The following is a 22,982-nucleotide window of genomic DNA, read 5'->3' as shown; positions in this document are numbered from 1 at the left end:
AAGCTCTTTAAAACTATCTAGGTACGAGGCCCCCCACTCCCCCCCCCCCCCCCCCCCCCCCCCTTCTCTCTCTCGTTTCTCTTACGCCGCTGGGTATTTCGCCCAGCCAGACTGAACTTTTTTCTTCTGTGTACATAAACTGTAAAAAGAAGGCTGTGAAAATTGTAATTTGCAAATTAAATTTGCACATGCTGTGTAAGGAATATGTTGTTAAAGTGTGTTTTCTTTAGAATGGCCTGTCACGCAATGTGGTCAAGAGAAGTAAGTGCTCTATATAAATTTATGAATAGACAATACTTTGACAGTTTTTCATGTGTCGGTCTAACCGAGTTTCTGGTCAAAATTTTGTATTTTCATGCTAAACTTCCCCCCAAAGATTCATGATATTTTTGGTCTAACTATTAATCTTATTGATATACAGAAGAGAGATATACTGCAACTATGCAAAACTGCATGTGTTGTGTGCATATTTATGTGGGTTGTTTTTTGTTTGCTTTTCACACGTTGTTGGCTTCTAATCTGTTCTGAGCTATACATTTTTCTGCCGTCCAACTTTTTGGGGGCCGAAATTTGGCACCGTGTATCTTATATAGCGCCCCCACTTTTCAAATGCATGCAACTTGTGCACATATGCGGCAGCACAGTACATGTGTACACCGTACCCGTACCCACACATACAAGCCCGAGTACGAGTTGTGTATGAGTAGGCCTACATGTTCAATACGTTGACGTTGATTTCGATTGTTATGATTGTGGTTTCGATTGGTTTCGATGTGTTTAGCAACTGCAGCAAGTTCGTCAATGCATTATGTCAATTTGTGGTTAACCACAAAAATATTATATCATTTTAGTTACAACAGCAAAGTATCAGTTCCGGATTACAGTGCCTGAAGATTGTCAGCCTTGTTGTTTCACGCGGGGGAAATATGATGTGGAATTTGAGCCCTGGATCGTGTTGCTTGGCCATCGATGTTGGAAACACAACCCTCTCGACGGTTGTGGAGTTTTGACTTCCTCAACTGGAAAAATACTGACATTGTCATTTCGACTTCGCGCGGTGTGCACTCAGTCAAGTTCGGTCTGTTGTTTGGGGCAGGAATTTTGACAAAATGAGCAGCCTGAACGAGTCGAGTGAAAGCATTTTTGTTGAGGAATTGGGTGATGAAAATGATGAACCGGCGAGGGCCGAAGGTTGGATTAAAGTTTTTGGTGAGTAAACAAATTCATTTCTACTCAAGTGCGTGAAAATTTGACCAGTGAATACTGTGTTTTAATTCTAGAAATAATAATTATGGCTCTGAAAATTATTTGCATTATGTGCTGTTGTCGTAGTAAAAAATTAAGCCTGTCTTACCTTGTCAACTTTCGAATGTTTTTGATTTTAGTTTTAGCCTACTACTCAATTTGTACAGTTTCCCCCGCAATTTAAGGATGAAAGAAAACTATTGTGCTCAAACCAAAGTTTTTTTATTTGCTTGCTCACAGCTATTTTCCCCCCAATTTTTGGAAATTCATGTTTAGTCTCTAAAGTGCATGTACTAACAGTGAGTTAGTTAAAAAGCTGACACATTAAGTTGTTGACAAAAGTTTAGAGTTCAATTATAAAGCTTATTTTCTTTATTAAAAAAAAAGAATTGTAGGCCTAATTGAACTTGTGAGAAAAGAATGTTGCACACTGACGCTACTTTAGCGGTTGTGTACAACTACAAAGTACAAGGTCTATGGAGAGTCATGAAAATTTTTAAGTATAACTTCCTAACAAAATTGGAAATGTTTCTCTGTCCCAGATTCATGTCTTATCATCATTTTTGCAATGAATGACCTTCATTCAGATGATATATGAAGAAAAAAGTGGCGTCAAATTGCAACATTCTTTCCCTTGTGAATTTGATGAATTTAGCACTTTCTTTTAATGTAATTTTTTTGATTCCTTGATTTCCTTTAATTTTCAAATTGGACTGTTTTACGAAAGTTCTTCAAACAAATAAAATAATTTGCGTAATAATTAAAATAAATTATTTGTATGGTGATGCCATTCTGAGTCCAACATTGGAATATAATTTGTTTCTAAGAAATTGGACTGTAAGGAAAATTCTTCAAACAAATAAAATAATTTGCATAATACATAATTTAAACAAATTATTTGTATGTATACATACAAATAATTTGTATATTTGTATATATATTATTTGTATATATGTTGATGCCATTCTAAGTCCAACATTGGAATATAATTTTTTTTTCTTTGAAAGCTTTGTACTTCATAATTGGGTCAACTTTTCAGAATGATAGGTTCCTGGGAAAGTAACCCCGAAGCTGTAAACCTATAATCTTGGCTTTTTTCCCTCCAATCCAAACCCCAAACACCTTAGTGAAATTCTCAGCCATTCATCCATTCCCAAGTTCAAATACTTGCCAGCAAAAAAATCTTCCCACCAAACACCTTCTTTCTTGAGCTAAAGGGGATTTATAAGTGTCTGTACTTTTCAAAAGGCGGTATTTTGGGAGCTGTTTTCCGTAATCTGCTTGTGTGTATTGAGAGTTGGGAATGGAAGGCTTTAGGGTGCGATCTAGGATTCTTTACAGGTGAGCTTGTAACGACAGAAAGGATTTGCAGCCACCCACAATGGCACATTGAACTTTCTTGAACTGCTTCTGGAAAAGAACTTCACCGTGGATGGAATTCCAGAAACTGTAAATGGGCTTGACTTTTTTTTGACTTCATGATTAGGTGGAATGTTTGGCTGTTGGTTGTGTGGTTGTGTGCAGGGAAGTGAATGTGTTCAAGTGTTGTCAGGAAAAGTACGTAAAGGCATACATGTTCACATGAAATTAAGACATTTGACACACATTTGTGGGCTAACGGCTTCCAGATTTTCATTTGAAACTTATTCCTTCTTTGTTGTTTAATGTACAGTCAATGTACATATGTCTATAGATTTGTTTAAATTTTTTTATATTTTTTATAATTTTGATCTGTGGGAAAATAGGTTGTTTTTTTTAAGAATAGCCCTACACACAGTAGAATATTTTTATTTTGTTGAACTGTACAGTGTATTCAGTGTATCTTTAAGATTCAAAATGAGTCTAGTTGAAAATTAATAACCTTTAAAAATTAAATATTTAAATTTACTGTTAAAAAAACAGTCACTGTTAAAAATGGTACAATAACAATTAATGAAGACCAGTTCAATGGATTATAATTATTTAGGTCTGTAGTAGTTCTTTCAATGAATTAGTTTATAATATAAGTCTGCAGTATACATACTACGGTACATAGGCGTACAATACTGTACACAAATTTATACACAGTGTCCCAAGATGAATTTTTATTACAAATTTATGCCAGGCATACTATGACTTTGTTTTATTAATACGAGTACAAGTACTTAGGAGATGAATTAGGCCTCATACTTTGTATTCATAATCAGATCCAGAGCTCCCAGCAGATGTGGAATTTTGATTAAATTGAAAGCTTTGCACTCTGAACATTTTCAATTTATGAACTCAGGTAGGTAGTTCCAATGTGCAGTAGGCTTGAGCTCCAGTACAAAATTAATACAGGGTGAGTAAAAAACAACAAAAGAAACCCAAATGGCAGAAGCAATTTTTTTTAAATGAAGTTCTGCATGTAGCACTATCAAAATGTAGGATGTAAAAGGCTGATTAAATTTAAGGGAATGGACATCATTGGCTTTTGCTGTAATTTTCAGAAAAGAACTACATGTATTTGAGGGGTTAGTATAATACATGTAGATCAAATAGGCCTATTGTTACACTGACATGTTGGAAGTTTTGTGTTCGAAAATGCTGGAAAAACCAAGAAAAACAAAAATGTTCAAGTACTCTGGTTGAGCAGTAGTTGAAAAATAGTTAGGTTTTTCCAACGGTGGTCGGCCGACCACCATTGGAAATGTATACAAAAAATACCATTTTCTTGAAAATGACTTCACACCAGGTGCCGTAATTTTACAGGATGCTTTAGACTGTCATTTACCAACATCCTAGTAAGGTATTTCGTAAAAACTTGGTAGTTTTATTTTTCGATGTTTGCAAATGTTGTTCCCTTTAGAGTAGGCCCTAAGTGTTCTTTCAGCAAAACTTAAACAATTCACATAGGAATGTGTGTGAATTGTTTTCGTTTTGCTAAACAGAACACACACCTTTTTTGTGATCCTTGGACAGAATTTTAAAACGGTGGTTGTGTTTAAAATTCCGTAACTTGAAAAGTACACAAGTGATTTCAATGATTCTTGTACTAAAAGAAAGCTTAGGTATTGGGCTTTCATGTCAAAGAGTTTGAAAGCGCTACATGCAGAACTTTATTAAGAAAATGGTCCTGCCATTTGGGTTTCGTTTTGTTTTTTACTTGCCCTGTATTATTTCAATAAAGGGGTAAAACATTTCCGTGGGAGTATAAATATTTGGTTCTGAAATTTCAAGTGCCAATTTTGTTTAACTGTGTAGTCAGCTCGAAGCATTTAGGCCAGTTCACTTCTTATTGAACTACAGTTAAATTACTCTGTGAATACCCAAAGGGATGAGAGCAAATCTAATTATATGGGGATTATTTTTATATTGAATGAGCGGTTTGTAGGACTTCTCCGATATAAATGTAGAGCATACTGTTAGTTTGCAATGCAATGCAGCCTTGGATTTTTACGGTCAGTTTCATGGGAATCGCAATTAAAGGAAAATTTGCATCAAATGGTATTTTGTTTTGTTTGATTTAAATTATGCATCTTATAAACACAGTGCACTCGAGCAAAATTATAATAAAATCATGGGCTCCGTTTAAATTTGAAATTTATACAAAATTTATGTTAACTGCATTTGTAGTTAATTCTACAACAGGCCTTCGTTTCATAAAAAAATTGAAGTAATTAAAATTCATCGTTTTGATTTAATATTTGCTCAATCGACTTGTTACAACCGTCATATCTTCAGCATATTGCGGTTGCTTCAAAAAATGAGGTAAACGAAATGAGTCTGTTAAAGGGTCATTTTAACAGCATGACAATACAGACACAATTCATGTTGTAATTGACGCATGAATGTTGATGAATCATTTGAAATTCACTTAGTTTCAACTACATGGGTGAGTACCAAAAAAACCCACCAAATGGTGCCCCCAGTTTAAAAAAAAAGTTCTGCATGTAGCACTTTCCAGATCTAGAATATGAAAGCCAAATCAATAAGATTTAGTGAAAGATTAGTGAAAGAATCATTCAAATCGCTCATGTACTTTTCCGGTTATGGAATTTTTTATTTAGATCTTGAACGCGCTACACGCAGAACTTCTTTAAAAAGTAGGGGCTGCAATTTGGGTTTCCGTTTTTTTTTACTCACCCTGTGTACCAGGACGATCATAAAATAACTGTTCCTCAGCTTACATGTACTTCAAATTAATCTCAATATATAGAAATTCATGTACTTGTCAGTTTTATTTAAGGTTCACACAAGTTGACATACATGAATGTAGGATAACATTTCATGTGGCCTTGACAACCAATCTAAACATAGACACTTAAATTGGTTCCATGTGTACAGCAAAACATAAACTACATGGAAATTGGATACTCCAGGAAAGGATTAAAGAGATTAAACATTTTAATACACTTGACATAATTTGTATCCTTCCTGCAAGGGTACCGTAGTAATAAATGATTGGCTTTAATTTCCATGTTTGATTTGTTTTCCAGCTTTCCAATTAAAATTGATGAATTTTAAGTTCAGTCAACTAAGCAAATTCATGACTAGTACATTAAGCTGTTTTATGGGTAGTATAAACCCTAACCCTTAACTAAAAGTTCATCTGAATTCAATGCAGAATCTTGCTGCCGTGAGCATTGTATTTTCCAAAAATTTCAATATTTTAGCCTTTGTATTTTTTCTCAAAATTTTGGTTTTTTTCCTTTCACAAAATGAAAAAAAATAAGAAATAATTTCAGTATACAGTTAAATTAAACATTGAAAGTCTTTAGTCTGTGTATTACATACATTCAATATTTTATTCTTTTCAAACAATACAATTTTACAAATGTATGTTAATGTGACACATATCCTAAATTAGAAATGTGTTGCTTTTAAAGTAAAATTTGTAAATCTCATAACAATTATTATGTGGAAAAAACTAATTTCATATGCAACATTTTTTTCTGTTTATTATTTAAAATATAATTGTACTTTTTTTGATTGTCACACTTTTGCCCCATATGTTAGGGCGGTGCAAGATTACATAATTTTACAAAATTTATATGAAAGTATTTGTTGCAATTCAACACATCTGGTATTGAATCAAAGCCTAGAATGTGTATGTAAGCTATAACTTGCAATTTTACAATTATCACTGAATATTGAAAAACTTGACAGAGAAAGCTTATAATCAACAACAGCCAATTATGAAGTGTGTCCCAACTTCATGGAATGACCCATTTATTACAATTTTAGATGTGACACTGTTTCTTGATCATTCTTTCCTTTGAAATTAAGACAGAAATTGAACTATTACACACAAAACAGAATCATTGGTTTGCCTCGTTTACTGAATTGGTAATTTTCAGGGACATGTAGGCCTACATGAACTTCATTCCAACTTCATGGAATGACCCATTTATTACAATTTTAGATGTGACACTGTTTCTTGATCATTCTTTCCTTTGAAATTAAGACAGAAATTGAACTATTACACACAAAACAGGATCATTGGTTTGCCTTGTTTACTGAATTGGTAATTTTCAGGGACATGTACATGAACTTCATTCCAACTTCATGGAATGACCCATTTATTACAATTTTAAATGTGACACTATTTCTTGATCGTTCTTTCCTTTGAACTTAAAAACAGAAATTGAACTATTACACACAAAACAGGATCATTGGTTTGCCTCGTTTACTGAATTTGTCATTTTCAAGGACATGTACATGTACGTAGTCAACAAACGATTCAATAATGCCATGTGTGAGTCTGAGTGAATATATTTGATATTTGTCAATGGTGTCTGCCGTGCCCCAACAATGAAAACCAAACTAAATGCATTGCTAATCATGAGTGAAAAATATTCAGAATATCCACAAAGCCTGGCCATCAAAACCTAGCCTGCATTTTTACGTGAACGTGAACGTGCATTCAGCACATTTTTTTTTATTATTATTGTTTCTTTCAGTACAGTATAAGTCCAAGGACTGATGAACAGGATTGAATAGTATTTGACACTCACTGTTGTTAAATTGAAAATGCCAATTTAGTGAATGAAATCAAAAGCCTATAGGATTTCTTTGGAAATTTGCAAGCTACTGGTATAAAAGGACATTTTCCTGGGAAACTATTTGCCTATGGATACTGAGATGTAAAATGAACTGTATCTGGTCATATGAACATCACTTTATGACTTCAAAGTTCAAACCTAAAATGTTCATTTCTTTTCCACAATTTTTGAACTTGCTATACGTGCAATGTTACAGGCAAAAATTATGTTTTCAAGTGTACAGGGTGAGTAAAAAAAAATGAAACCCAAATGTCGGGACTATTGTTTTAGTGAAGTTCTGCATGTAGCACTTTCAAAATGTAGGATATGAAAGCCCAATTCACAAGCTTTCTTCTAGTACAAGAATCATTCAAATCACTTATGTAATTTTTAAGTTAGGGAATTATTTTAAACACAACCACTATTTTAAAGTTCTGTCCACGGATCACAAAAAAGGTGTGCGTTCTTTCAGCAAAACAAAAACAATTCACACGCCTATGATTAGTTTTTGTTTTGCTGCACCTTTTTTGTGATCCGTGGACAGGACTTTAAAAACGGTGGTTGTGTTTAAAATTCCGTAACTTGAAAAGTACACAAGTGATTTCAATGATTCTTGTACTAAAAGAAAGCTTAGGTATTGGGCTTTCATATCCTAGATTTTGAAAGTGCTACATGCAGAACTTCACTAAAACAATAATGCCGACATTTGGGTTTCATTTTTTTTTTAACTCGCCCTGTATTTAACATTTTGGGGGACAAATTCCTTGTTCTATTAAAGGTTGAGCATTTTATTTGATGTCATCTGACTGTTGCGACATTATTTGTGTTACAAGCATGAAGTTTTAATCATTTGAAGTCTTTTTTTTTTTCAAATAAGTACTTCAAACATAATTGGATAAATAGCAATTCCAGACCACAAAACACCTTTGAAAAGCTCAACTAATGCCGGTAGGAATTGTTACTTTTATAACTTTTTTATTTTCCATGCGAATTGTCACCTGACAGAACAAAAATCGTGCGGGGGCATACCATCTGTGAGTTTATCATGCCAGGGCCAACCAACCATACATGTAATTGCAAATTATGCTAAGGCCCAAAAAAAAAATAGTTCTGCTTCCGATTACATGCCTTCAAAAATAGGGTCGGTCGGTCGGAAATTTTTTTTTTTGGCCAATTTTTTTTATGCAGATTGAATGGGGTATTCAATTATATGCGAAGTTTTAGCCTGAACTATTTCCATTGCACTACGAAAGCTATACACGAAATGGCAACAAAAAGTGAATAAAACCTACCTTTAATTATTGTCAATATATTTACGTTCGATAATTTCAAAAAATAATGGAAAATTCAGGTCGTTCGCACCATATGCACAACGCTAGTCAAGACGCGGGGAGCTGGCCAAAACTCCGAGGTGTGTGATGCGAGCATGTATGGCGAGCGGCCCGCCATGGGCCGACAGACCTGTTTTCACGGTCAAAAATTTCGGGAAACACGCGGCATGTATCACTCCAAATACGAGTAGTGCGATCTCAAAATGAACTCTTGAACACAGAAAATACATACACAGACAAGCTAGATCAATTCTGTAAATTAACTTGCAAAAATGTTCTTTCTCCATTGGTGTTTTCTTGGCATTTTTTACGATGTCGAATCCGACCAGTTGACAGTGGCCTGCACTGCTAGCGCGCTATCGGTCGCGATCGCATAGCTATGGACTGGTTACCGCATTTTCATCATGTCTTCTAAATTGGCCCCTGCGTGGAGCGGCGGGAACCAGTCGTCGCCACATGACATAGTCACCGTACGGACATCGTTTATATCGCGAAGCGAATTTGTAAAAATAACGGAGGTTTCTTTTGAAAAAAAACGAATGTAAGTAAGAAAACAAATAAATACAATCATTTTTTGATGCAAAAGGGTTGTTGAGAGGTATTTTGTGAAGACAGAAAAGACAACAAATTTTTATTTTTATTTATTCAATTTTTTTTTTTTTTTTTTGGAATTGCCGATAACATTTTTAGGGTCGCAGCCTAAAAATAGGGTCGGTCGGGTAACCGGAAGCAGAACTATTCTTTTTTTTGGCCTAATTTATTGTGAATAAATTGTCAGCCATAAAGTTTTAATGCTGCATATATTGTATTTGTTTGATTACTAGAGAGATGTTATAGCAACATATGTTTGAGGCATCCGGGCTTCTGTGAAGAAACCAAACAATATTTTAGTTTCAAAATGGAATTTATCATCTAAATACATTTAATGAACAATAAACATGTTCATTTTCTTCTCTGAAATTTTCCGGAGACAGTAAATCATAGTAAATGGGATTGAATTTAGTAGTTTCAATTTTGGAAAGGGGTGGAAAAAACTGTGCAGCCATTTGACTTGAAACGAAATTATTCATGCAGGTGGGTTCTAAGCCCTAGGTCACAAAACTGAAAGGTGAGCAGTGAATGATGTACAAACATGTATGTGTAAAATTGAATAACTTGATGGATGCCGCGGGTAGCTTGAGGAAACAGGTTTTGTTGCGCTCTTTTGGGGGATTAATTTTACATACCATTCACAGTATTCTGTGAATAATACTAGGCTTTCGGACAAAAGGAGACATTGAAAATAAAATTCCATCTATCCTTCTTTCTGAGAGGAAAAGGTGCATTGTGTTTTGTGGCATTCATTCTGTAACCTTTTATAAACCTGGCCCACTTTAGGGTTCCGCTGTTTTTTAAACAGAGACACATGTGGAAATATAGCTTTTGTTGGGTATAATTTTTTGACAGACTGAAAACGTAAACTGTATGTAGGCCCTATTCTCTTAATTCTTGGTAATGTCATTGTGTGTAAAAAGTTGACCTCCCTAAAATAGGCCTTTTGTTATTTATCAGATTATTATAGAGTTGGTGAAATTTCTGAAAAGTGCGTTTTGTACAGCCAGGGTTCGGCCTACTAACACAAGTTTGTGAAACTTTAATTTTGAGTTTCAGACTTCTCTGAAACCCAAAAATAGTCCCAAGTCTTTTCAAAACTAAGCTGAAGTAGCCACTTCAACATTTCTGTCGCGAAACTTCCGGGTTTTGTGTAAATACCACAATCACCCTTAGTTCTCCTTATGTTTATTTTATTTATCATTTAAAAAATGTATTGGGTGGTAAGTGGCAGTTCTAGCAATTTGAAATTAATCATCCTTGTTTCATATCATTACTTTTTTCTGCTTAGGTAAATTTGAAGTACCGGTAGGTGAGGGAAGTTGTCTTATTCAATATGGCACGAAGAAAAGTGCAACCACTTTATGCAGGGACTGAGGGAGGCACCTTTTTGAAAGTACTTCAAAGAGACATCTAGGGCATATGAACTATGAAAAAGCCTCTATTTTATGATCAGTTTCTGTCACGGACGACGGAGCTGCCCCAATTACTTATAAGTTTGTAATGATCACGAGTTATTGCCGTCGTCAACTGTGACAAATTTCCTAAGCAATAATGAGCCGGATGTAGTTGACATTACTTTTGAAACAATTTTAATTTTGGAATGTCCATAATAACGGTGATGAGTGTTGGATAATATGTTACACTTACAGTATACATAAATAGTAGCTTTGTTACAATACTATTATTAAATGTCACGAACGACGGAGCTGCCCCAACTTCTAAGCAATAATGAGCCTATGTACCGTAGTTGACATTTTGACTTATTTCTTTCGAAACAATTTGAATTTTGAAGTTATCATGATGGAAATGTTGGATACATAAATAGTAACTTTGTTACCGTAATTATTATTAAATGTCATTTGCAGAAATGAGTTTTATGAGGGAATAATTATTAAACTGAAAGTCCTTTTTGTGACCAAAAAAAATGATAGCTTTTGTAAAAAAAACCCACACACACACACCTTAATATGTGGAATACAGCCTGAAAAAAAATCAGAAAATATGTGTTTTGGCCTTTGCCACTATCCAGCTATGCACAAAACAGCTTCGTCTCTTTAATTTTTGGGGAAAAAATAACGATTCGGACTCTTAAATTAACAAAACCTGAGGTCAGTTATTCATGGCAATCAAACTGCAATTTTTGTCCAAAACATGTTGAGAACACATGTCTTTACGGTATGTAAATTTTACATGTGGCTAAAACAGTTGGAGATGTTGATTTTTATGCAGTCACCTGCTTAATTCCAACTCCCCCCCCCCCCACAACTCGGCCACCACTGGCAGCTTCAAGTTTTACAATTTACACATGTATAACATACTAATAAGCACCACATTGTGCAGTTTATTAAAGTGGATCCATTCAGTGAGTTTACTGCCCTCTATAGGTGATAAAAAAGTTTTATGTCACCGCAGAATAATATGAAAGGAAATGGCCCTGTCAGTCAATGTAGCGCCCTCTATTGACCAATTTTGTTTAGTTGAAAACTTTTTGCTATGAATGTTTTGAGTTTTATTCATTTGTTAACATGCTTTCCTTTTTACAAAACATGTTTAAAAAGGAATTTCACTTTGTTTTTTATTTTTTTCGTTTTGAAAGGATTAGGTTTCTGGTGTACTTTGTGCTGTGCTACTGAATATTCATGAGGATTTAAATTTTTAAAAAGGTCTGTTGGGAGCAAGATGGAAGTATGAAAAAAGATCATGTGATACTCCTTGCAACTTAACAGCTCTTTGAAAATTGGCTAATATTCTTGATGTTCTCTTCGTTTCTCAGAGGAGGGAGTCATCAAGTATTCCCGTCGCGGTTCCTACAACTTCCTGAACTCTTTAAGATGGCAATTGAAGTTCTGTGTCTTGGACTACAAAACAAGTAAATTACATCATTTCAACAATGAACTGGTAAGAAAAAAATATCTTATTGATTAAAGACATTATCCAGTTAATCTTCCTACCCCACAACTTCCAAATCCTACCCCCCCCCCCATTTTTTTTTAGTGAGTACTCTATCAAAGTTTAGAGGCTTGACTTTAAAGTTGAAAATTGTACATTTTTGCACCCCCATAAATCTAAACCTACTTGTTAAGCAGAGTATTTTTGTATCATCAGCACAATAACAAATTGTTGTGATCCCACTCAACACTGTCCCCCTCAAGACTCAACCACATTCCAACGTCTTTCTGTTTTGGAATTCACAACCTCCAAACCCTGAGGGGTTACTTTCACAAAAACACCTTGAATCACCACTGACAATACTGTCACTTTCGGTACCCTTCTACTGAAAAAAACAAAACAAGTTTCACTCCAAAAATATACAGACCAATACTTGTGACACTAGTCGTGATAATAAGCCCAACCCCAGAAAGATTTAGGATTGTTGCTGACCCTAATGTGTCTGTGACTTCAATAACACAAGCATTTCAAGGCCACACACCAATTGTCCGGGACCACCGGCCCGGAATAACTCCTATAACTTCCGAGTGACTTCCCTTTGGTTTGTCCATGCAGGACGCCGGGATTGTCCAGGAGAATGCCAGCGGTGTGGTGCTCAGGTTGAACCCATCCAGGATGGAATATTACAGCCGATGGAACCACAGTAGCATGTCCCACCTGGGCCCTAACTTTCTCAAGACGGAGTCCTCTACTCTTCCCAGGAAACTGTCCAACCGTGACCAATTGATCTGTGAGTTTTTAGTTTCGCACTTTGAATTATTTATTTTTTTGTAGGTTACGAATATAGTTGGTGTGCTTTGAGCCAATACATGTACATTGCTCCCACATGTTTTCTCTTGTTATTTGCAAGGTTAATTTTTTGTTTTGGTGTTGTTGTTGTTGTTTTTTGTGTTTGGTTTGGGGGGGGGGGATTTCCAGCTCTTTAATCCCGCTGGGCGTACCGGCTGTTTCGTACGTACCATTCAGACAAAAGGTGAATATTTCAAATTATTTTTTTCCGCGTGCCAAAATGGAACTTCATTACCAAGTTGGAAAATCTAGTGTAGACGGTGTTTTAGTTTGAGGTAATATTGAACCTCATCTGTGTTCGTTTATCAGTCTTTCTCACAAAATGTAGGAAAAAAGTTATGAATGAATGCATTAAATACAATTATTTTTGACTCTGCTGATATTTTTCTCAGTTATATTTTTCTCAGTTGCACTAGATTAACTTACGTTTGCAATGCATAGTTGAGAAACCCCCAGTTAATATTTAACCCTCCTCCCTCAACCTGTATAATTAAACACAAAAACTAATAAATCAGACATAAAGAACGACACAATCAATTTTGAGTTTTGAGTTAGAGTGTCATTTTACAATACATAAATTTACAATACACAAATTTACAAATCGAAAATTTGATGGGCACGTCCATCTTTGCTTGGACAAAGGACAAACTTTCCAATAATTTCCGATTTGTGACCGTAATTTCACCTGCTGTCAAGCAGGTCCTGAATGTCTTAACTCTAAAACCCAGACAGTGAGTAAACAATGGTTGGTGAGGCATGTCAACACTTAAACGTCCACTGTCAAGTGTCTCAAGCAGGTTGCCCGCTGTTACCCAAGATCCTAAAAGCTGTTACCCAAGATCCTAAAAGCCGCGAACCCCTTCACTAAGAACCCCTTCACTAACAGCTCCGGGCACCCTTTGAGACATCCAGTAATTATCATCTGGATAAACATGCCATCACCAATGCTGACAAATTAAGGCTTCACTCACGTCAAGTTGCTTGACTTCTTCAGGCAATTAAGTTGACGGTTTTTGGTTTCGTTTCTTATGGGGGCGAATGTAACTGTTGTCTGGACTTGAGTAATATGATTTGTGGTTTTGATGGGTTATTGAGATGTCAGGGTTGAAAGCTTTCGGTTTCGGTGAACTGGCTTCTAGTGTTGGTGGAAAGATAAAAATCCCCTTGGAGGGGGCGGGGAGATGAGGGGCAGAGGGGAGGGAGTTAAGGAGGGGAGATCGCAGTGCTGTTGATTTGTTGCTAAATTTATTGACTTTGTATGGCATTAAGCCAAGACCTTCAAAGATATCAACTTCCAAGTAGCTGCCTCCTTAGTTGCGAAATTATTCGCACATGGTGTTTCCGCAAACCTTTCAATATTTAGCTGCCTCCTGTCTCTTCAATTCATTTCGTAAAATGCAACATCTTGGTTTCATCCTTTGATACATGTACATCCCCTTTACAGCAAGGCTACGGTACCCCCCCCCCCCCCTCCATGCGCCATCATGGGATTTCTTAGTTATTTTTGGCATATTAATAAGATGTCTGCTTCTTTAAGGTGAACGTTTTCTTAAGAGCTCTTTCTGTTATCCCCCCCCCCTTTTGTTGGACATCTTTTCTACTGAATGTCTATCTTTTCGAGTTGGACCGGTTGCTGTCACTAAAAGTCCAACATTGAAAATAGATGGGCCTGATGGGGGATGTAAAGCACAGATTCAACAGTTATATGCTGTAGGTTGAGCATGCACAGTTGAGACACATGTAATTTTTGCCAACTGGAGCATAATGGGGTCACGTTCCATCCGCCAACAAATGATTGTCCCCTACCCCTTTTCCTCCCCCATCCAACTGATTGAGCCATTGTACTCCACCCCTTCCCCACCACTTCCCCTCCCTTTCCCCACATCAATCATCGCTCTTTGGATGTCTGACCCCAATGTTTTCACATGATACAATCTCAAGACCTCATTGTGCTTGCGCTAAAATTTACCTCATGATAGGATAGAGTGAATCGGAGTATCCCTTTAACGATCAGGAGACAACTTGCTCCCTGCAGAGCTGAAGAAAGGAATCATTTTCTTGGCAAGGGTCCAGGGACGTGTTAGCATTTATGTTTACAACATCATAGTTCTCTGACAAGAGTAAGGCTCTCTGATGATGATAAACCAGTTAAGAATGATGATGTCTTTGGCAGCACGGCACATAGTTTGGTCCTTAGCGGTTTGTGGAAAGTCGCAATTGGGATTATTGTGACATTTGTAAATTATTGGGGATATACATGGGGACCAAAGGACGGAACCTTTATGTATCATCTAATTATTTTCAGTATTCTTCAAACTTCATTCTTGATTCTTCAACTCAAAAAGTGAAGGTACCTTTTTACCGTAGTAGTTTACCCCTTTTGAAAATTGAAATGTCTCTATGATTCAGAAAATGAAAATGTTGAGTTCAGACTTGATGGTTTCATTTGATTGGCTACTACATTTGTAAGTGAAAAGGAAACTGTTGAATAAAGTTAGACGAGGCTTAATTGTCTGTTCAAGCTGGACCTACCGGTAAAAATCTCGGTTCTTCAGGACTTTTTTATACTCAGTGACTCAGTCATTCAGTCAGTCAGTCAGTCAGCAAGGGCGGATCTAGAGAGGTTACTGCCATGGGGGGGGGGGGGCTGAGGCTGTGCCGGGGGGAGAGGACTATAACTAAGTGAAAAATTGCCGCCTTTGAGAACGCGGTGCCCCCTCCGCACCCCCTGGATCCACCACTGGTCAGTCAGACTGAGACAGTAGGCTGGCCCAATGTTCAGGTCCAGCAAAACTCTTCCCTTTGGTTGCACATTTCTTCCATACTGCGTGCACTGTACTGTGGTCACCTTCTATCAGAGCAAATTCGGGTGAAGACCATTTATAGTTGACTAATGGTTGATTTGTGATGCTAGGTACGCCTGCGCACTCATAGCAACATGCGAACGCCTCTATATAGTCAAATGATGATCAAAATGTCATCACAAACTACTTGATCCTGGCTCCCTGCTGTGCATTATGATGCGCGCGGCTAGTGGTTACCAGTGATGGAACCGTGCCCTGTGGTCCGGTTCCTAATACTTGACTAGAGTAGCCCAACTATCCATCGTTCGAGCGAAATTTGTCAATCTATGATTAACAATGTTTCACGCTTGAACTCATAAATGTGGATATATGTCCACCCAAGCCTTCATTGGCCGAATAGCGCTCGTTACTGGTCATGCACAAATCAGATACTGAAAGAAATCTCAAATTTCACTCTGAGTTTCCGGCACTGTACTGCAAAGCAAAAAAAAAAACAGCGTGTCAAGACCAAATTCGATGATTACATGCATTCATCAAGTTCACTTCAAAATAAATAGTAGTCATAAAAAAGTCAAGGTTAGTGAGGAAAGAAGTCTGAAAACTAACTTTCTTATTCGGTGTCGATCCCTGAACTTTCAATCCGTCACCACCGAATGCCTGGATCGTTTCATTGGTTAATGGTCCCTTGGGTTGTGGGGCATTTTATCACTCTCCTTAACATTCTTTTTTGATTGTAAAACAGACATTAGCATTTGATAACGACAGTGACGTGAATGTCTGCAAAATGTTCCCAACACCTCACATAATTTTCTTTTGGAAATTGCGCTCATTGAAACTCTCCATATTGGACATTTAATCAGGATTTTTTTTCACTGAAAAAGTTCAAAATGTTTCTTGTGCAGTCAGCGAAAGTGTTAATTTAAACTTTTTTTGACTCCTTTTATTGACAACTTGACAAAAAGCTTTATGTTACTCTTTGGAATAAAAGTATGATTCCAATATTTTATACAGGAATGCCTTTCGCACAATATATAGCGATTTTGGAAAAGTATGTTTCACAATCCCTTTATTTTCATGCCTTCTTGTGTAATTTATGAAACTGATAAGACCCTTTTACAGTTTAATGTCCCTTTTTTCCCCCAAAAAAACCCCTTTCCACGATTTGATTCATTCTCCCAAGAGACATTAAACATGCTCTCGATCACAAATTTACCAATGAATTTGTTTTACATGCTACGATAAAATTCCCCAGTTACATTTGTAGACATCCTGGTCCAGAAAGTATCAAACCCAGCCCCTAGATATTTCTGTCCTTGATAGAAGCACTGTTAACCGACAACTTGGGGCCCGAGGGGCTCAGACGGAAAATACATCCACGATCCAAACCTCCAACGTCATGCCCTTAGGGGCTCCAGGAAAATTGGCCGGCTCATTGGACATACTTCCCAAGCAACTAAACCGCTAGGAATTTAACGATCATCTTTTTAAAAAAAAACTGATCGTGGACTTGAACATTCGGTAGTCAGCTTCTGAAGGGAGACACCGCTCCAATTTTTTGTTTGCCTGTAGAGTAGAGCTCTTTCACAGATTTCATTTTTGTTATTGATGTTTTGGAAGGATGCATTCGTCCAGTTGAGCTCGCATTTGGATGTGAGTTTAAACTTTCTTCAAAAGCAAGGAGTGTTTTGGGATGGGAGGCCTATGGTGCATCTTGAGTATCTTGTTTCAAGGATATTGAATCTTATTGATGTCTGGATGCTTTCCTGATCCGGTCCGGGACACTCGGAGAGGAGAGAGATGCATTCACGTTTCACAATAGGTGAGCAGATCGTTTTCACTTTCACAAGATTGACTTTCATTTTCAGTTTTGAATGTTGTTGAGATTTTATTTTTGTCTGCTCAAATCGAGAATTCAAGGGGCTTCCTGTGAAACTTCCTGAGATTTAAGTAAACTTTTGCCAAATATTTTAAAATTTACACTGCAAAAGAAGGTTTCTTAAAATCATATGCCATCTGGAAAAAGCTACAACTTGTAACCCCCCCCCCCCCCCACATAAAAATGCCCCTGATTCATTCTTGACAAAATGTGTGTCCTATTTTGGGGAGTGATTATGCAGTCGATGACTTCATCATAGCCAAGTTATGAAAGTCACGATGATTCAGTTTTATTTAATTGTAATTCAAGGTTTGTCTGTGTGAGTCAATTTGTTTTCATTATTTATAATTTTTAAACATGTTTCACTGGAATTTTCAAGTGAAGGCCATTTTGGTTTGGCTAAACATTCAATTTGAAATAGACATTAACAAATAAGAAGTGAATTTGTGGGCAACTTTGAACCTCTTTTTGTGGGGGAGGGGATGTTCAAAACGTTTGGCAACATTTTAGAAGCTAGTGAATCTAAAAAAGATTTTAAAGTGTGTGAAACTTTTTTTAAATTTAGTGCCAAGATGTAGGAATTTTCCTTTCATTTTTGAAAATTCTAGTCAATTTTTTTTTATCAAAGCCCATCCGGAGTGCCAAAAACATGGTGTTAGATGACCTACATGTATGGCCCTAATTTGTCTTGCAAACCTATGCAGCAACTCCAATCTGCTTGGGAAGAAAGAACGCTGAAACGTCGCCCAGTCAACTGCAACTTATTAATTACAGGATTTAGTATTCGTCCCCCTGGATTTGACACTCATGAAAGACATACATCCATCACCATGGAAACATAATTCGTGGTTTCCATTGGAAACCAGTGAAAAGGAAAACGAGGTTTACTAAAATGGGTGGCAGCATGGTCTTGAGGAAAGGGAGAAGTACGTGGGGGTCATTAAAAGTTACGCTTCAATAGAGAAATGCCCCCACTTTCATTAGCTCCAATTGTACTGTGGAAATGGTAGACTTATGATGTAGACTTATGGAAACTCTGTTTGATGACTTTTTGAGGGGTATGTAAGTATACATGTATTTTATTGACGGCTTTTATTTTAAAGGGAATATACATCATTTGCTTTTGCTGTAATTTTCAAAAATGGATGGAATTGGGGGGTTGGAAATATATAGCAAATATAGTTACACTGACTTTTTTGAGGTTTTGGGTTCGAAAATGCTATAAAAATCAAGAAAAACAATCATTTTCCTGTAGTCTGGTTCCCTGACTCCATAGAAGAAGAAACAGAGCAGTTTACATACATTGGGGAATTGTAAGGTCAGGGAACCAGTCTAGCTGGCTTGTACCCGTTCATAGGTGTGTAATCGATTGCAAACAAGTGTGGTGGTCAATTGGGGCCAGTATTTGAAATTGATACAAAAATGCCACTTTTCTTGAAAATGACAGTATACCAGGTGCCATGATTTTACAGGATGCTTTACACTGTCATTCACTAACAGTCCAGCAAGGTATTTCAAAATGATTTGGTAGTTTTATTTTTTGATGTTTGCAAATGTTGTATTTTCCCTTTAAGGCCTCTGAAGAACTTTGGGGTGCTATGATCAGAATGTGGGACACTTTTTTTTTCAGTAATTTGGTTTTTAGGGAGAATTGTCTTGTCAAAAGGCGTTCTGGCAATATGAGACAGAAGTGAGCAGAGGTTGAAATGAGAGTTTGTGGTAATGAGGAAAGGGAATAAAATTCTCCTTACAATACTGTTTGTTGCACTTCAATCAGACTTTCCATTGACAAGTTATAGCTGTTAACAGTTTGCATTTATCGACTTGTCAAAAAAGTAAAATACTGAGAAAAAAGGCCTTTGACGTTCGAGTTTTGCAGTTGTGACAATGGAAGATGCCAATTTGTTTCTCCCTCACATGTATTCTACGATTTTATACTATTTCTTTAAAATATGTGGCGTACAACTTATTACAAATATCAATAAATCTGAAAATCATGAAAATTTATTACTATATTTATTACTAAGTTTTTTTTACATTTTTCTCCACTATGGCCCGTGCCCAGGTGTCTCATTTTGCCAGGACCCTTCACAATCACATATTACTCAAAAACTGAGTTTTTACATGGATAGGAAATTATAATGGAAGGGAGTTCACGGGAAATGCAACAGGGTAATTTGATAAGACTTCAATGTTTGAAAGTCAAAATTACTATGAAGTACATGTACATGTACCTGGCGAAAGTAGCCTGTCCCTACCATTCCTTAAATGTCACAGTTCACAACCGCTGAGATTCCTACTAAAGATCTTGGCAATGAAGACAGGAAACAGTCCAAACCACACATCCAGAAACTGTTGGGCTATTGTAACACTGTGGAGCATTGAACCTCTACAAGTACAATCATGCTACACACCTGTGCGATACTTAATGTGTTGTAATCGTTTCACTTTTGACAAAGATCCAGTAAAGTAATGAAGGAAATCTCATACGTTAAGGTTTAGTTTCACAAAGCTGATAGTGAGAGCAAGGAAAGTTGGCACGCTGAGTTTTCGTGCTAAGCTACAATCAGCAGAGTACAGGTCCTTTTTATAGCTCCATGGTCTTATTAAGCAGAACCTCTCTCTGCTGAGCAAACTTTGTATGTACTCAGGAAAATGTTCCTGTGCTGGTAAACAAAACTTTTCTGTGCTAAGCTTGCAAAACTTGTCAGTCCTTAAAAGCTCCTAACATTAAGCAACATTTGTCTGTCCTTAGAAGCGCTTTCTATTAAGCACAACGTGTCTGTCCTAAGAAGCTCTTGCCATTACGCAAAACCTTGTCTGTTCTTAGAAGCTCTTGTCATTAAGCACAACTTGTCTGGCCTTAGAGGGGCCTCGTAGCTGAGCGGTAAGAGCATGGAGCTACGGAGTGGAAGGTTGGCGGTTCAAATCCCATTCAGACCAACAATTGGAAAACTCTCTCTGACGACCCAGCAGTAAAATGGGTACCTGATTCGTTCAGGGAAGGTAAGACGGCGAGAGGAGAGGACTGGGCACCGCCACTCATATGCCGCGCCCAAGACACAGTGGACCTCTAACATCCCACTGCCCCTACGGCCAATAATGGCTATGGGTACCTTTACCTTTACCTTCACCTTTGTCTGTCCTTAGAAGCTCTTGCCATTAAGCACAACTTGTCTGTCCTTAGAAGCTCTTGCCATTAAGCACAACTTGTCTGGCCTGAGAAGCTCTTGCCATTGAGCAAAACATCTCTGTCCTTAGAAGCTCTTGCCATTAAGCAAACCTTGTTTGTCCTTAGAAACACTTGCCATAAACCAAAACATGTCTGTCCTAAGAAGCTCTTGCCATTAAGCAAAACTTGTTTGTCCTTAGAAACACTTGCCATAAACCAAAACATCTCTGTCCTTAGAAGCTCTTGCCATTAAGCAAACCTTGTTTGTCCTTAGAAACACTTGCCATAAACCAAAACATCTCTGTCCTTAGAAGCTCTTGTCATTAAGCAAACCTTGTTTGTCCTTAGAAACACTTGCCATAAACCAAAACATCTCTGTCCTAAGAAGCTCTTGCCATTAAGCAAAACTTGTCTGTCCTTAGAAGCTCTTGCCATTTACCCCAACTTGTCTGTCCTTTAAGCTCTTGACATTAAGCCCAACTTGTCTGTCCTTAGAAGCTCTTGCCATTAAGCAAAACTTGTCTGTCCTGAGAAGCTCTTGCCATTAAGCAAACCTTGTCTGTCCTTAGAAGCTCTTGCCATTTACCCCAACTTGTCTGTCCTTTAAGCTCTTGCCATTAAGCCCAACTTGTCTGTCCTTAGAAGCTCTTGCCATTAAGCAAAACTTGTCTGTCCTGAGAAGCTCTTGCCATTAAGCAAACCTTGTCTGTCCTAAGAAGCTCTTACCATTAAGCAAAACTTCTCTGTCCTCATAGACGCTCCACAAAATTCTTCCCAGGAAGTGGTTTTGAATTCAATCATCGATTCACCTGGCCTCAGTTCCTTCACCTTAGTTTCGGTCGACACGGCTTGACCAACAGTATACGCGTGATTCATCCTGCCCCACCAACACACGGGACGTTCCTCTGACCGTTTTAAATGATCGTGATTGGACCAGAGGGCAGATAGCCCAGGTGTGCGGAATAGGAAGTTGTAAATTAATAATTGCTGCTTGTCACCAGAGGGTTTGACACCTCGGGCATTTTGTCCCTCCGCTTTGCCCGACCCCTGTTTCCTACAAATCAGGCATGTCCTGAATAAAGGATAGACGTCACAATCAAGTAGAAAACTTGTTTTTGACATGTACTGCAGAACTTCACAAACTTGCAGAAATGAATGTAGAATTCCGGAAATTCCTTCTTTTTTTTTTATTTATTTTCCCAACCAATCCCACCCCTCCATGAACCCCACCCCACCTCCCACCACCAAATGCTCTAGTTTTCTTGATGTAATATACAACATTTGTTTTTGCTGATTGCAAAGAAAATATGAACTAACTAAATTTGGTAAATTATAGGGGCAGTGTCAGTTTTTTTTTTCTCCAAAGATTGTCAGTTGACCATCGTTGGAAATTGATACAAAATGTTCACTTTTCCTGAAAATGACAGCACACCAGATGCCATGATTTCACAGTATGCTTGAGACTATTATTCACTTACAGTCAAGTAAGGTTTTTCATATTTCATAAAATAATTTGCTAGTTTTGTTTTTGATGTTTGCAAATGTTGTATATCACCTTTAAATATAGATCTACAATACTTTCTCCTAAATTGAATCCGATTTCTTCTCTATATATCCGTTCCTCTCCCTTCTTGCTGCATCATTTTATCTCAGATAGTTCTCTCTCCCTCTCTCTCCATTTCCTTGCCCCTCCACTGTCCAGTAACCTCCCTAAGAGCATCTCATTGCTCAGCATCCCCATCGTCGTGGCAACCTCCTCCCCTGCAGCCCAGCTCCTCTTCTTCCTCCTAACCTCATAAACAAACGTCAACAATCTCAAGTATGCAAGGTAATTTCAAGCTCCAGATGCAGCCTATATATAAATCCGTACGTTCCCCTTCTATCTCTTCCAGTTAAAAAATGACAAGGAGACAGAACACCTGATGTTTTTGTTCAGATTTTGTTCTCTTTTTTTTGGTCTTCTTTTTTCCTTCATCTTTTTCTGGTGATTTATTTACAGAGTTAAGATTGGGACATCCTTGGGTCTAGATTCCACATTCTTTGAAGGCATGTAGGCCAAGTGTCTTATCTCCTCTTAAACCTCATCCCAAGAGAGAAGGAGGAACTGTTTCCCACATGTGACCTCATAATTTAGATGAATAGGATAGTCCTTTCCTTTTAGGGGTGTGGTTTTTGCAAAGAGGGATTGGATGTGATGCCCAACCTCTTTATATTTTTTCC

General features: G+C 37.3%; 1 protein-coding gene across 1 annotated transcript; it reads left to right on the top strand.

The window, feature by feature from the left end:
* Window positions 1–689: 689 nt before the first annotated feature.
* LOC119734569 lies at window positions 690–22,561 on the top strand. The gene is made up of 4 exons (XM_038208105.1): window positions 690–1,209; window positions 11,946–12,070; window positions 12,677–12,851; window positions 22,416–22,561. Exons 1-4 carry the CDS (start codon window positions 1,110–1,112, stop codon window positions 22,559–22,561), a joined length of 546 nt encoding a protein of 181 aa, XP_038064033.1. The 5' UTR covers window positions 690–1,109.
* The last annotated feature ends 421 nt before the right edge of the window (window positions 22,562–22,982 follow it).

This window comes from Patiria miniata, unplaced genomic scaffold (genome assembly GCF_015706575.1).
Source record: "Patiria miniata isolate m_02_andy unplaced genomic scaffold, ASM1570657v1 HiC_scaffold_27, whole genome shotgun sequence".
In the NCBI taxonomy this organism is placed as follows: Eukaryota; Metazoa; Echinodermata; class Asteroidea; order Valvatida; family Asterinidae; genus Patiria; species Patiria miniata.
Note: the sequence above shows the minus strand (reverse complement) of the source record. Positions and strands in the feature narration are given on the sequence as shown.

What these genes read in the sequence shown, in the direction of transcription:
- LOC119734569 (XM_038208105.1), top strand. Translation starts at nt 1,110, where the DNA reads ATGAGCAGCCTGAACGAGTCGAGTGAAAGCATTTTTGTTGAGGAATTG. An exon ending in ATCATTTCAACAATGAACTG is followed by an intron (nt 12,071 to 12,676) that starts GTAAGAAAAAAA and finishes TTGTCCATGCAG; the next exon opens with GACGCCGGGATTGTCCAGGA. An exon ending in CAACCGTGACCAATTGATCT is followed by an intron (nt 12,852 to 22,415) that starts GTGAGTTTTTAG and finishes ATTTTATCTCAG; the next exon opens with ATAGTTCTCTCTCCCTCTCT.